Source organism: Emydura macquarii, unplaced genomic scaffold, assembly GCF_026122565.2.
Source record: "Emydura macquarii macquarii isolate MOO-44397 ecotype Brisbane River unplaced genomic scaffold, CSIRO-AGI_Emac_v2 contig_1119, whole genome shotgun sequence".
In the NCBI taxonomy this organism is placed as follows: domain Eukaryota; kingdom Metazoa; phylum Chordata; order Testudines; family Chelidae; genus Emydura; species Emydura macquarii.
The window spans coordinates 15,315,396-15,328,358 of record NW_027131256.1 but is presented as its reverse complement, the minus strand read 5'-3'; the positions used below and the strand labels follow the sequence as shown (position 1 = coordinate 15,328,358).

At 44.2% G+C, this 12,963-nt stretch overlaps 1 protein-coding gene across 3 annotated transcripts in view; it reads right to left on the bottom strand.

The window, feature by feature from the left end:
• The window catches only part of NECTIN3 (nectin cell adhesion molecule 3), a 104,602-nt gene extending 96,321 nt beyond the window's left edge, over positions 1-8,281 (bottom strand). The window contains exon 1 of one of the 3 annotated variants that reach the window (XM_067546219.1): positions 7,771-8,281. In XM_067546219.1, the coding sequence (XP_067402320.1) occupies positions 7,771-7,951 (181 nt within the window). In that variant the 5' untranslated portion in view covers positions 7,952-8,281. The remainder of the gene's footprint in view (positions 1-7,770) is intronic. The other 2 variants (XM_067546218.1, XM_067546220.1) reach the window with 2 other exon arrangements.
• Between the last annotated feature and the right edge of the window lie 4,682 nt (positions 8,282-12,963).

The window sequence follows — 12,963 nt, the reverse complement described above, 5'->3', positions numbered from 1 at the left end:
AAAATATCATAATGCCACATTTTAAAGCCATGTTACACCCATACCTTGAATATGGTGTCTAGTTCTGGTCATCCCATGTCAAAAGGGATATAGCGGAACTGGAAAAGATTCAGAGAAGGTCAACATTTTCAAAGTTATGGAATAGCTTCCATACAAGGAAAGTCTAAAAATATTAGGGCTTTTTGAAGAACTATGACCAAGAAGGAGGATGGATATGATAAAGTTCTGTAAAGTCATGAATGGTGTGGTAAAAAAGTGAACATAGAAGAGTCATTTACCCTTTCCCAAAATATAAAACCAGGGGTCACGATGAAATTAATAGCAACAGGTTTAATACAATGTACAACCAACCTGTGGAACTCACTGCCACAGGAAGTTGGAGGCCAAGAGTATAACTGGGTTCAAACAAAAGAATTAGATAAATTCATGGAGGATAGATTCATCAATGGCTATTAGCCAAGATGGTCAGGAATGCAATCTTCTGCTCAGGACGAACCTAAACCTCTATCAGAAACCAGAAGGGGCAAACAGAGAATCACCCCGAACGGTCTTGTTCCGTACACTCCCCCGGAAGCTCTGGTATTAGCCACTGTCCAAGACAGGGCTAAATGGACCATTGGTCTAATCCCATGTGGCAGTTCTTAATGTAGTTTTTATGAAGGATTCAACATTTTATTTTCCTTTGATTTCTGCCGGTTCACAGTGAGTCAAGCTTCTGATGCCATTTTATTTCTCACCAGGTTTAGGGCACAGTAACCCACATCTGCCTCAGCAGAGTTTTTACCCCATACTCTGACTTATCTGGTGGTGAATGTGACAGACTGTCAATATCCTGAACAATCTTAATTCCATTCAATGAAGTTTTATTCAATTAGCATGAATATCTTTGGGGTATATCGTATTAAAAACGCAATAGCATATGTGATGATGCTACGTACATACCCTTTCTAGTAGGGTGCAGGGGGAGGGGGAGAATGTTTGTGCTCCTCCATTATCAACACTATGAAGCAACTGTTCTGGAAAGATACGCATACTAATTCAAACTAGATTCTCCAGGGAGTAACAGGACTCCTCGTACATAGAGGGCCTCAATCCTTAGGACAAGGTTGGAAGGACTGTGTGCTTGTTAGCTGAAGCTGTAATGAATTTGTGGAATCCCCCTTGGGTGGAGGTTTGAAAGTCAGATCCTGCCCGAATCCATGTTAGGGCTGAGTTTAACTCTGGTAAGCTTATTAGCATGCATTTGTTTTTAACATGTTTTCTCAGTTATGCTTTTTACCTTAAGACTAAAGTAAGCTTGCATAGGAAATGCTGTGTGGCACCCTGTGTAGCAATTACATTTATTAACTATTTCTGAAGAGAAAGCAAGCAGTTTTCCTTTGGCAACCAGTCTGTGCTGGGAAACACACAGGGAAGGCAAAGAACTGTGTTTCCTGGAAACATCGTAGTTAGAAGGAAGAGGGACATGTGTCTCCATCCAAAAGAGGCAACAGCTACAGAGCTGGAAGCCAGAGAGTGGGTGCCCTTGCTGGGACATTAAAGGGAAAAAAGCGGTGCACTTGCCCTGAACAGTGACAGTGGCCACTATCAGAGACTAGATAAACCTTGGATCTGATGCAGTATAGCAATTAACATGTTCCTATGTCAATAAATCTCAGCAGTAACTATCCTCTTATTCACAATTAGAAGTTATCCTTCAAGCTTCTCTACTTCCTTCTAGGCCTCCTATGCAACTCCTCACACCTCCTTCTACCTTTCCTGTCACAAACAGCAGCAAATACACAAAGTCACAATCACCTTCTTAGATTACCTGTCAAACTATTTTAGCAATAAATGGAAGAGCCAGGATGCTCTAAGATACCTGAATTTAGAAAGCTGGTTTAATCCAACATTAGAATTTACCTTAAACCATTAGATTCAGTTTTACTGGCTTTTCAATTAAAATCCAAGTAATTATTTGACCAGTTCGCTGATAATTTTGATGTCCAAAAACCCAACAGAAATCTACACACACATTGTATCCTCCTCCTTTTCCTTGTTCTTCCCGACACCCTTGCACTTTAATTTCTGCATCCAACCCATTTAACCATCCTCTTTTTTTTAAAATAAAAAGCTTACCTATGCTCTCAAGTTCACATGCCAGCCTTTCCTTTAAGGAATGATAATCTTTTCACTACCATCTTAAACTCAACCTCTCTCTGAGATACTAGTCACGCTTCAATAAAAAGCAAAAAATAAGATTTTAAGTTACTGTTTCAACAGGAAAGTTTAAAAAAAAAGACATACGATATTTCTTTGACATTATCCTGCATTTAAAACTGCATCTTTTATTGAATCTTTCCCATTCACCACACTTTTGTTTCTGCTTCAATTTATGTTTTACATCCCACAGATCTAAAAGAGAAAAATCAAGGTAAGCAAGCCCTCATTAGTTTATACTTATGAATGGAAGGTTCATTACACACCGAGTAGAAATCATACATCACAAGATGTAGCTGGTTCTCATTTAGTGAGTGTACTGTTCATAATAATATACTTACATTTACAATATGTTATGCTTTACTTGAACTAAGATCATATTACTTTTATAAATCTTAGTCCAAGTATATCTTAATTTTAATCAGCCTAGCTACACCACACCCCAAATGGCTCTTCAATGTGTCTCCTGCAGTTTTTTACAGCACATGATAAAACGCTATGTGATTTAATTGGCTAATAACTTAAATGATTAACCAATCAGGATGCTTTTACTATGTTAAGTTAAATTTATTTAATTGGTTATTTGCTGTGAGTATAATTTCTATATAGACATCCATCAACATAGGACACCTCTACAACAGTGATACTCAGAGGTTCAGGAGGCAAAATAGCCATCTACATTACCCAAACAAGCCACAGTAGTAGGAATTCAGTTTCATTTACTATAGTACTTATACATTCATATTTAAATATTTTGACAGGGGAAATATTTAGTTTACACAAACACACACGGTGACGCTGATCCAACAAGGGCCAGCAGGCTGTGTGATCCAAAAATCAACCTTTTCTAATATGTCGTTAAAGCCTTGAAATGGTAAACAGGACCATTTCTTGTAGATAGTTAACAAACCTCTGTTAACTAAAATAGAGTTCTTAAAATATAGGACTGTATTGTTAGAGGATTACAAATATATGCTAACTGTATTTGTCTGTTATATCCTGTTTGTATATCTTGTCAAGTCTAAATGCGATCTAATTAGTTTGTACATGCTAAACTTCCATTCCTGTCTGTCATGTGCCATTAGTATATTCTACTGATTTAGAGATCAAAAGGGGATATTAACATTTAGATGAAACTTGTGATGTAATAATATTTTCTTTATTTCTCTGAAGTTCGTAATAAACCAACCATTCACACAACTCATGGGTAATTGCCTTATGTTAATTAATATTACTAGTTTACCTGTGTCTACATAGGAAACGAAGTTTATTTCAAAGCAACAATGTACATTACCTATTCTTCATCCAAGGAATAGTTGCTGTGATCACTTGCTGCCAAGAGGTTTATCAGCTGAGCTTCAACTATAAAGGAAGCATCTACTGGGGTGAAACCAGTGAACTGGAGTGTACTGCTTTCTCTGAGGCGGCAAATCAATGTGCACTGCAAGTGTCCAGAAGGACAAAGGAGTGGGCACTTGAGTGTACCAAAGTAGGGAGTTCACATTAAGGCTTGTGAAGCCCAGAGGAGAGCTCTTATGTTGCCAATAGCCAGTAATTGGGAAAGGTTTCTCCTGGTGGGCACAAACAAATTTCTCTCATGCCCAGAAAGCATCACACTGGTGCCTGGCAGCATTTAAGCACTGTGGTGGTAGCAGTGGAGGAAGAGATATGAAATTACGCAAGTGGGCAATTTTAGCCAAAGATTTAGTACAGCCAGTTAAGAATTGTTTGTTGATAACACAATGCTGTTCAAGAATTACTCAATATTTTCTTGTGTTTCAGGCTTCTGCCTACATTTATAGAAGACACTTGGGTACCCAATACAATTCAGCTGCAAATGTCACAATACATAAAGCAGACATTCCAACTTTTTTTACAAGGCTTGCATTGTTTAAGTGTAATGAAATGGATAACGGGATTCAGTGTTTACATAGATCAAAAGTCATCCAGAATCAGTGACATCAAGATTTTAGCCATCCAGTTTGCCATGACTAGGAAAGCATGCCTTTTACCACTTCTTATATGTATATTAGGTAACTGTAACCCCAACAAATGCATTATTAGGCCTGTTAATTAAGTACTGGACTATCAGTTTACCTCTGAGTCAGTCTACTACACTCTACTTGGCATTGGTCATTTATCAATATTCCCACATCTTACACAAGCACAATCAGTTTCTCTTTAGTTGACCTTCTGACATGCAGTAATGGAGACATCAGTTCCTGAAAAAGTTTACTTACTTTTTATTCTTGAGCTGTTGTATATTTTCCGGGGTGTCTCAATAAGCCTTGTATTCCTTTTATTCCAACATGCATTGTAGATTTGCAGTATTTAGAAATGCCCCACAAAGCTCTAACTACAGCTGATTGAATCAAACTGGGTTTGTGTTAACTCATCAGTTTCAGGGAAACATCTGCAAGGTTTACCTTACCCATGTGGTCTCTCCAGTGTAATATCTTAAACTGGACCAACTTCTTCCAACTTCAGGGGTGGGAGAGACTTGGTTGTGCCCTGCTGGGGAAACATTTCCCACCTGCCTGCTATTGGTAGCACAAGCACTCCATTCTGGGCTCCAGTAAAGATACCTCACCTACCTTCTCTCTCTAGTATCCTGGGACCAACACAGTTACAACACTGCATGCAGGTTATACACTAGTCATTTTTTATTTAAACAAAAATTTGAAAGGAAAAAAAAAACATGCCTCCCTACTGTGTTTTCAACTCCACCCCATTACAGTACAGCACTAGTGCATGGGATCCTGACTGTCTAACTCAGTAGTTCCCAACCTGTGGCCCGTGGGGGCTTTTAAAGTGGCCCACCGCTCCCCTCCCACTGGCTGCAGAAGGGAGCTGCTACCTAAGGACCCAGGCAGAGCTCGTTGCTGCATGGCTAAAAGACCGGTGCAGGCTCCTTGTTGCACCAAGGGGATGGAAAATCAGTGCTCCCCTTCCCTTGCCTATAGTAGGGAGCATGTCAAAGCACTCCGCCTGGGTCCCTAGGCACAAATGTCCCTGCCGGAGCCAGAAGGAAAGGAACACTGATCTCCCGTCATGTGTCTCCCCCTCCCCTGCAGAAGGGAGCCACAGCCAAGGGACCCAGGTAGAGCACATGGAGCTACAGAACATGTGGTTTCCCTGCTGCAGGGGGGGAGGGGGAATGGAGAGCAGTGAGGAGGGAGGCAGCCCTGCAGTGAGGAGATGGGGAGGGCTGCTGGCTGAGACTGGTAGCTCTTCAGAGTTATAACAATGATATCTATGGCTCTTGAGCCAAAAAGGTTGGGAACCACTGATTTAACTTTTATTCTTGTCTCAACCTAGAGACAAATTGTCAGCATATAGCTCAGCATGAAGTTTTATATTTTTAATATCTTAATATGAGTAAAATATGGTTTCTTGAGAATCTCTTCAGCCAAGCATAAAACGTGGTAACTTATGCATGCCTAATTAACTATTGAATATCAGGCAATTTTCTAGTTTTAAGAAAAACATATCTGCACACTTACAAAAATGTAGCTTAGTAGAACATGGAAACTGTAGTACTGGCATCTAGTTTTCAAATCTACTTGTTCAATGCAAAAATTACAGTAGATCAGCTGAATTTTAGCTGTATAACAACTCAAAATTCAAAAGGGTTGAGGCTGTACACGATAATGATTTGTGCATGCCACACACCAAATACACAAGTGAAAGCTCTGCTTAACCACTTGCTACACAACTAATTCTGTAACACGTCTATATCATACAGTATTTCATACCTATGCCAATGTACCATGTATCACTTGGACTTAACTCAGTTACCTAATTCTTCAAACAACTTAAGTTGTTAAATCAAATGCTGCACATTTAACTTTTGCACTAAAGTCGAAAGGTAACTGTCTCCTAAACAGATGTAATGTAAGTCATTCATAAAAAGAACTGCTTACACTATTATCTCCCAATGCAACGCTGTGCTCACAATAAGTGTGACTGAGCACAATGAAACCTCAGCTTGTAAGGAACAGAAAGCATTAAGTACAGTGGACGATTATCAGAGCTCTCCTAAGCCTCGGCGTGTCCACGTTCTCTGCGATTCCAATTGTTATTACCGCACCCTTGTGAAGCAACTTTATGATGGTCTGCCCCCTCAGGCAATGATGCAGCAGTTCGCACTTCCAGCAGCAGCGCTCTCCTTCCCTCCCTGCATGGGCATCTCGCTGAATACTGAAACGCTGCCGCAAAGCACTATCGCGGCAAACTGCTCTGTCTGTATCAAGCCCACCTCCAGGTCCAGGAGGGTGCAGAGCAAGACATGAGAAACAGCAGAGGCCTCATCGGGTACACGTTGCTGTGCTGGAAAGTGACATAACTGCTGCTGCGTTAGTTTCTTTCTTGCAACCCATCAACATCAAGTCCGCTTTCCTCCTGTATCTTCCACCCCCAATAACTCCGAATGTGAACAGGCCGTACTCCCTTTCTTTTCCCAAGACATTGACACTGCCCGGACTGAATTATTTTAACGATGCTGCCTACCCAGCTACTCTCCGCAAGAACTGAGTTGGGGACGGGAGGGGGAAAAAAATCTTCCATACAGGTCCACAGCAAATCACAGGTGGGGCTACCGTAAAGCCCCCACTCTCAGTATCAGCAGAATCGAGGGAAAGGTGTGAAAGGGGCGTGAGGCCGCTTTGGAAGGTGCAAAACGCGCTTTCCCCCAGGAGGTAGGAGGTGTTGAACAAGTACACCCCAAAACAACCATGCTAGCTAGCTAACGTATGGGGGGGAGCGTTCAACCGACAGCATCAGAAACCAAGAAACGTTTCTACACCTCTAAAGGACACCACCGCCCACGTGCAGACCCACCCCCTCGGCTCCCCAACACACCAGGCTGTACTCCTCCACCCGGGGGCAGAGAGAGGATCATCAACAGTCCCCGGACAGGCCACGGTCCCGGCTCCACAAGCTGGTCTGTATTAACTTACAGCGTCTGACCGCTGGCGGGGGCGGGTGGAGAAGGAAAGGCCCCTAAACCCTCAAATCGCGCCCAGCCGCCGGGCTGGGGTTTACTGCCCCACGTGCTGCTGGGCTGGGCGGCTGGAGTGAGCGAGCGAGCGAGCGAGTTACCCCGCGCCCCGCTTTGCGTAGAGTCAACTCGGCTCCAGACGCCAGCTGTTCCCAGCCGGAGCCCGGGGCGGGGACAAGGTCTGCACGCCGGGCTGCTGGGGGAGCCTCTCGGCAGCTGCCGAGGCGCCGGGCCCCCGCCCCAGCGCGACACCCCGGCCGCCCCCCCCCCCGCCCGGCCCGGGCCGGGCCGCACTAACGGTCCCGCCGCCGTCGCGACAAGTGGAATCTAAACACAACCCGCGCCCGGCAACAGCCGCCCGCCGGGAAGGAGAGGCGCGGGGGGGGCTCCCAGTCCCACCCTCCCCGACATGCGGCGGGGAGGGTGTTAATCCCGGCCCCCCCAGCGTGCATTGGGGGCTCTCAACCGGGCTCTTCCCCTCACCCCTCCCCCCCGCGGCAGAAACTTTCGCCCAACTCCGGCAACTGCCCCGGCCTCGGCCCCGCCCGCCGCCCGCGGAAAGTTTCACTCACCGCAGCAGAGGAGCAGCCCCAGCCCCAGCAGCCCCGGGCCGGGCAGAGCCGAGCGCCGCCGCCGCTGCTGCTGCTGCTGCCGCCGGGGAGGGGAAAAGGAGGAGGCGGCGGTAGCCGCCGCAGAAAGTTCCCCGCGGGCGGGAGGGACCGGCGGGGGAGCGGCCGCCACGGTCCCCGCCATGCTCCGGACTCGCCTCGCCGCCGCTACGATTCCAGCCCGGCCGCTCCCCCGACCAGCCGCCGCCACCTCCCTCCCCAGCGCCGGGTCTGTGTGTCACTGAGCTGGGAGGCTCTGCGCCCTCCTCGGAACGGGCCGCACCACCCCCGCCTGGGGGGGGGGGGAGGACGGAGGGAGCCACTAGCTCCCGGTGCCTCCTTCTTCTCCCTTCTGGGGAAACCGTCTCGCCCGCCCCCAGCCCGCCGAAACCCCTCCTCGCTCCAGGGGCGGCACAGCCCCCGCCGGCCAAAGGACTAGCCCCGGGAGCTGGGGCTGTCACGGTGTCCTCTCGCCCCCCCCGAGGGGGGCTTATTGGTACGTCCCGCCCCTCCCCTCTCCTCCCTCTCCCCACTTGCAGCCGCCTGAGGGGGGTTGGGGGAAATCAGTGCGACTCACTCGCCTGCCCGCCCGCCCGCCGAGCCTGACTTGTGCTGTCCCTCCACCCTTCCCCCGTGTCCCTCTCCCTCTCCTCCCAGCTCCCTCCCCTCCTCTTCTGCCTCCCCACCCTCCGCTTGCCACCTTCTCTCTTCCCCTCGCCCATCCTTCCTTTCCGCGCGTCGCCCCCTCACTTCCCCCTAAGTTACCCTGCGGCTGGCCGAGCCCCTGGTTTCAGGGGTGGGAGCCGGGCGGCTCTAGCCGCACCTTCTAAAAGCCCCTCGCCCCCAGTGAGGACCCTGGGGCCAGCTGGCAGCCGCGTTCCCCCCGCGAGGGGGATGCCCTGTAGGTGAGGCGCTGCAAGGCACCGAGAGGCGCACGCGGAAACACGGCCAGAGCGAGAAAGTGTGCACCGGGCACGGCTCCTTCCAGGGAGGCAGCAGCAGCAGCTGCGTGACAACCGGGCTTCCTCAGTGCCGAGGGGTGACATGGCTCCAAGTAATCCACCTGAGAGGTCAGCGGCACAACACTGCAGCAAGTGAGCCGGACTGCTAAGTAATGCGTTCTCTCTTTGGAAAAGCTGCTAGAAGCTGGCATTCAAATGCTGTGGAGTTACAACAGTGTTTGCAGTTATCTGGGGGGAGGGAAGAGCAAGACAAAAAGATGCAATCAATATGCTAAAGTTAGGTGATGGCTGCTTACTGGATCAACAAATTACATATTTTTTGTGCGACACCACCGTCTTTTGATGATGCCAGTCTGTTTTTGACAGCTTTATGGTCTGTAGCTACACAAGACACACCACGGGCAGCAGCCGTGCAAGCTTCCATACACTTCTCCATCAATGTGTCTAAACTTTTATGGGGGGGCAACACTCCTAGAGGTGAGAGGGTAATTTATTCTCCTTGTCCATTCTTTACTTGGCATCTCTGCTGAGAATATCAACCAGGGTACAAATTTGTGCCAGCTGCAAGGGTTGTTTTGTGATGCGGACATCTGTCCTCCACAAAGTGGTCTGAGACTAAACTCATTTCACACAGTCCATCAAAGACATGAAATGATAACAAGTTTCATTCACTGCTGCACGGGGGAAACAGATTAGAACTGGCATCAGTGAAAGGCATTGTATCATGTTTCCAATCCCCTTAGCCATCCAGATCTCTTAACAAATAATACGTTTGGGGAGATGACTGTGGTTTAAAGATGAAGTAATGATATTTATAAACTATGAAGTATGAACAACTCTTATGTTCCTCATGTGGATGCTATGGTTACTTTAAAACATTTGACCCTATTATTTGCTTTCAAGGGCCCAATTCGGCAAGGTTTTGAGTAGCTCCTGCCAACTGCTAGTAGTAGTAACCTTTAGTCCTGTTAACTTCAGAGGAAATTAAAGGGCTAATTACCTCTTACATTTGGACTCTTTGAGGAAAAAGTACTGACAACACAGAATTATTATGTAGTGTTTAGATATGAAGTACAGAAAAGATTAAGGATTAACCTAAGGAGTAATGATTTAAGCATTTGAAGAGCACCATTGGTGACTTTTCTGCATGTTTTTATTATGCCTTATAATAAATAAAAGTTCATAAAGCTAAATAAAGTTTATAATGCAGAAACATTCAGATCATTAGGATCCCTTCTTCAAGCATCTGTATTTTTGGTGTCAAAGTAATATGCAATATTAATTATTAGTCCAATAAAAGTCTCATATTATATATCCTGTCAATTTTTCACAACACTCTTATTTGGTTAGTTATGTTTACTAACCATTAGCTAATCACAATTTTCCCTTCAGTTTTAAACCATACAACTTTTTCAACCATTGTTGAATTGTATATATTATTATGTATTATTTAAGCATCAAATATATATATCACTATCGCTATTATATCTACAATTTATCAACACATTTGTAGTGCTCCTATCCCATATAAGTATGCACCAAAAAACCCCTAGGAACAGGCACAAATAGAGAAAAAAACACAGACCTTGTCCTAAGCCTGCAAGCAATACACAGAGAATACCCTGGGGCCCATTCTGGCAGTGCATAGGGGTCATAAAGGGGCTACAACCAGTGGGGTCAGAACTCCCCCTGTACAGAAGTCAGTTAGGAACCCCTAATGTTTTCTTATGTTACCCCACCCAACTTCTCTTAACCCCCAATGTAAAATCCATATTGGGGCATGGGGCATGAAGGATAGTGTCGGCAGGAGGGAGAATATCTGTAGCAGTAACAGCTTCTGAGATTCTTGACTGCGGCATAGCTCATAGGTTGCCTGACTAAGACTGCCATAAATTAGAGCTGAGCCCGCCCAACTCAGGATCCCGGCAGTGCAAAGGTGGCAGTGCAAAGGCTGTGCCTGAGCACAGAATCTGTCCAGTTGATTTGAATGTGACTGCTGTATACAGGATATGAGGTGTGGTGCCTAAATCAGATTCAGATAAACATACACTCATTTATTACACACAGGTTGGGAGTCCAGTTTCTTTGAAGTCTGTATTTGTTTTCTTTATCTCTTTCTTGTGGATTGCCATTGAAAGGCATCATGGAAAATACAGCAAGGTTGTCATAAATGTATAAGCACACATGCTGTTGAGAATTCTGGTGGAACTATTTCTATCATTTGATTTTCTAGTATAGGTTAGATACAGCCTCTACATCATGTACAATACAGAGTAACATTAGTCAATGATGGAACTAAACCATCATGTTTCTCTAAAACCTCTCATGTGTTAAGTTTATCTCACACACAATACTGTGTTCATCCAGTCTTCAGCTACACTGAATGTTCACTAATTAACAGGCCTCACTAATTTGTAACAGAAAAACAAAACAAAGATCAGGAAAAGAGTCACTAGAGGCAAATTACTAGCACCAATGGACATTCTACATTCAACAACATTTTTGTGTGTAAATTAGCAAAAGTGATGGGGCCACTGTTAATCTTTAAAAGTTTTCTACATCAATTTACTTCTGTAGGACAGATCCTCATCTGATGTAAAGCTGTGCCCATGCTGTTTTAATTTACACCAAAGTTGAGTGGATGGGAATCAGGTGACCTCAGGTACAGTGGAGAATCTAGCCCAAACATGTGCAAACAAGATTGAAACCTATTTATTTAAAAATAAAATTAATATATTTTTTTAAATTCAGTATTAGCCTACTCTAGTCTAAATGTTAGGGTCTGATTCTTCACTGTGTTACTCAAGTTTTATGCCACTGTAATTTCACTGTAATCCATTACTGCAGTAAAATTGGAGTAATGCCAGTAGTGAACTAGGCACACACGGTCTGATTCTTATTTACACTAAGGCTCTTCTACACAAGGAAATTGACTGGAATAGCTACTGCAGAATGATTGTACTTCTATAGCTTTGCCTGTATAATCCCCCCATGTTATAACGTATTCTGATATAATTTTATAATGTTATTATCCATTCTGATATAATTACTCAGTTTCCTGGGGTAGGCAAGTGCTAAGACTCCTTTACGCTTTCCTCTGTCCACGTAAAAGGAACCTTAGTTTAGTTTAGTAATTTACAATTAAGGCCCACTTATGCTACTAGAAAGGTGTAATGGGGCCATAGTGTAATTCAGAAAGTGTCTTTTAATATTTAGTATTCCATCTGTGACAACTGTAATCAAGTTGGCAGCTGCATAAAATTTTCATTTCTTTACATTCCAAAATAACAAAATAGGTTAAGTCTTATTAAAAGAAGATTTTATGCCTATTGTGCCTTTCAAGGCTTTTCACAAAACCCATTAATGTGTCCATACTGGCCAAGAAAACAGACACATTTTGTCGTATTTAAATAGAAATGGGGCCAGCCAGTAGGTAACATCTTCTAGTGGCAAATTCAGCCCTGTTGTAATTGAATACCACAGGGATACCTGGTTTTAAATGGAGTTGCACCAGGATTTAATTTGGCCCTTAGATTTTGAGAACATCACTAATGGTGAATTTATCCAGAATAATTCTTTTTAAACAAGGTAGCTGATATCTATAGGGTCTCCTGGCTCAATCCGTGTACATTTGTTGGTTTTGGCATATTGTTAAAAATGTAATTTTTTTAAAAGTTGCTGCTTGTTCAGTTTAAAACAATCTTTGAGCTCTAGATATTCAGAATACTGTACTTTATTTCAAAACAATTTCCCGTGGTTTTTTTTCCCCACAGTTTCTAGTCCCACCCCCGTCTCCCACTATCTACGCCTTCAAAAAATAAAATAAAATAAAAGCTTAATTAGGATTGGGGGTTTCTGGCAGGTGTTTTGTCCTTAGACTTTAACCCTTTTGGTCATTTGAAAACAAAGTTCTGTAGTGTGAAATTAGCTTATATGCATAACATTGATGTGACAGCACAAATTCCAGTTGGAATGAAGGGCTATTCACTTCAAGGGGAATTTGTAAATAGATTTGTGACAGCACAATGTGCTTTTTTGAGAACTCTAGCTCCCATTCTAATAGATGTGACGGTAGAACCCTGGCAATGTTCATGCATCACCACCATGATGCTCTTTAAAAAAAACAAACAAACAAAAAGAATGCTCTCTTTCCATATGGATTCAGATGGTTTCAAATGGATAAGATAATCTTTTC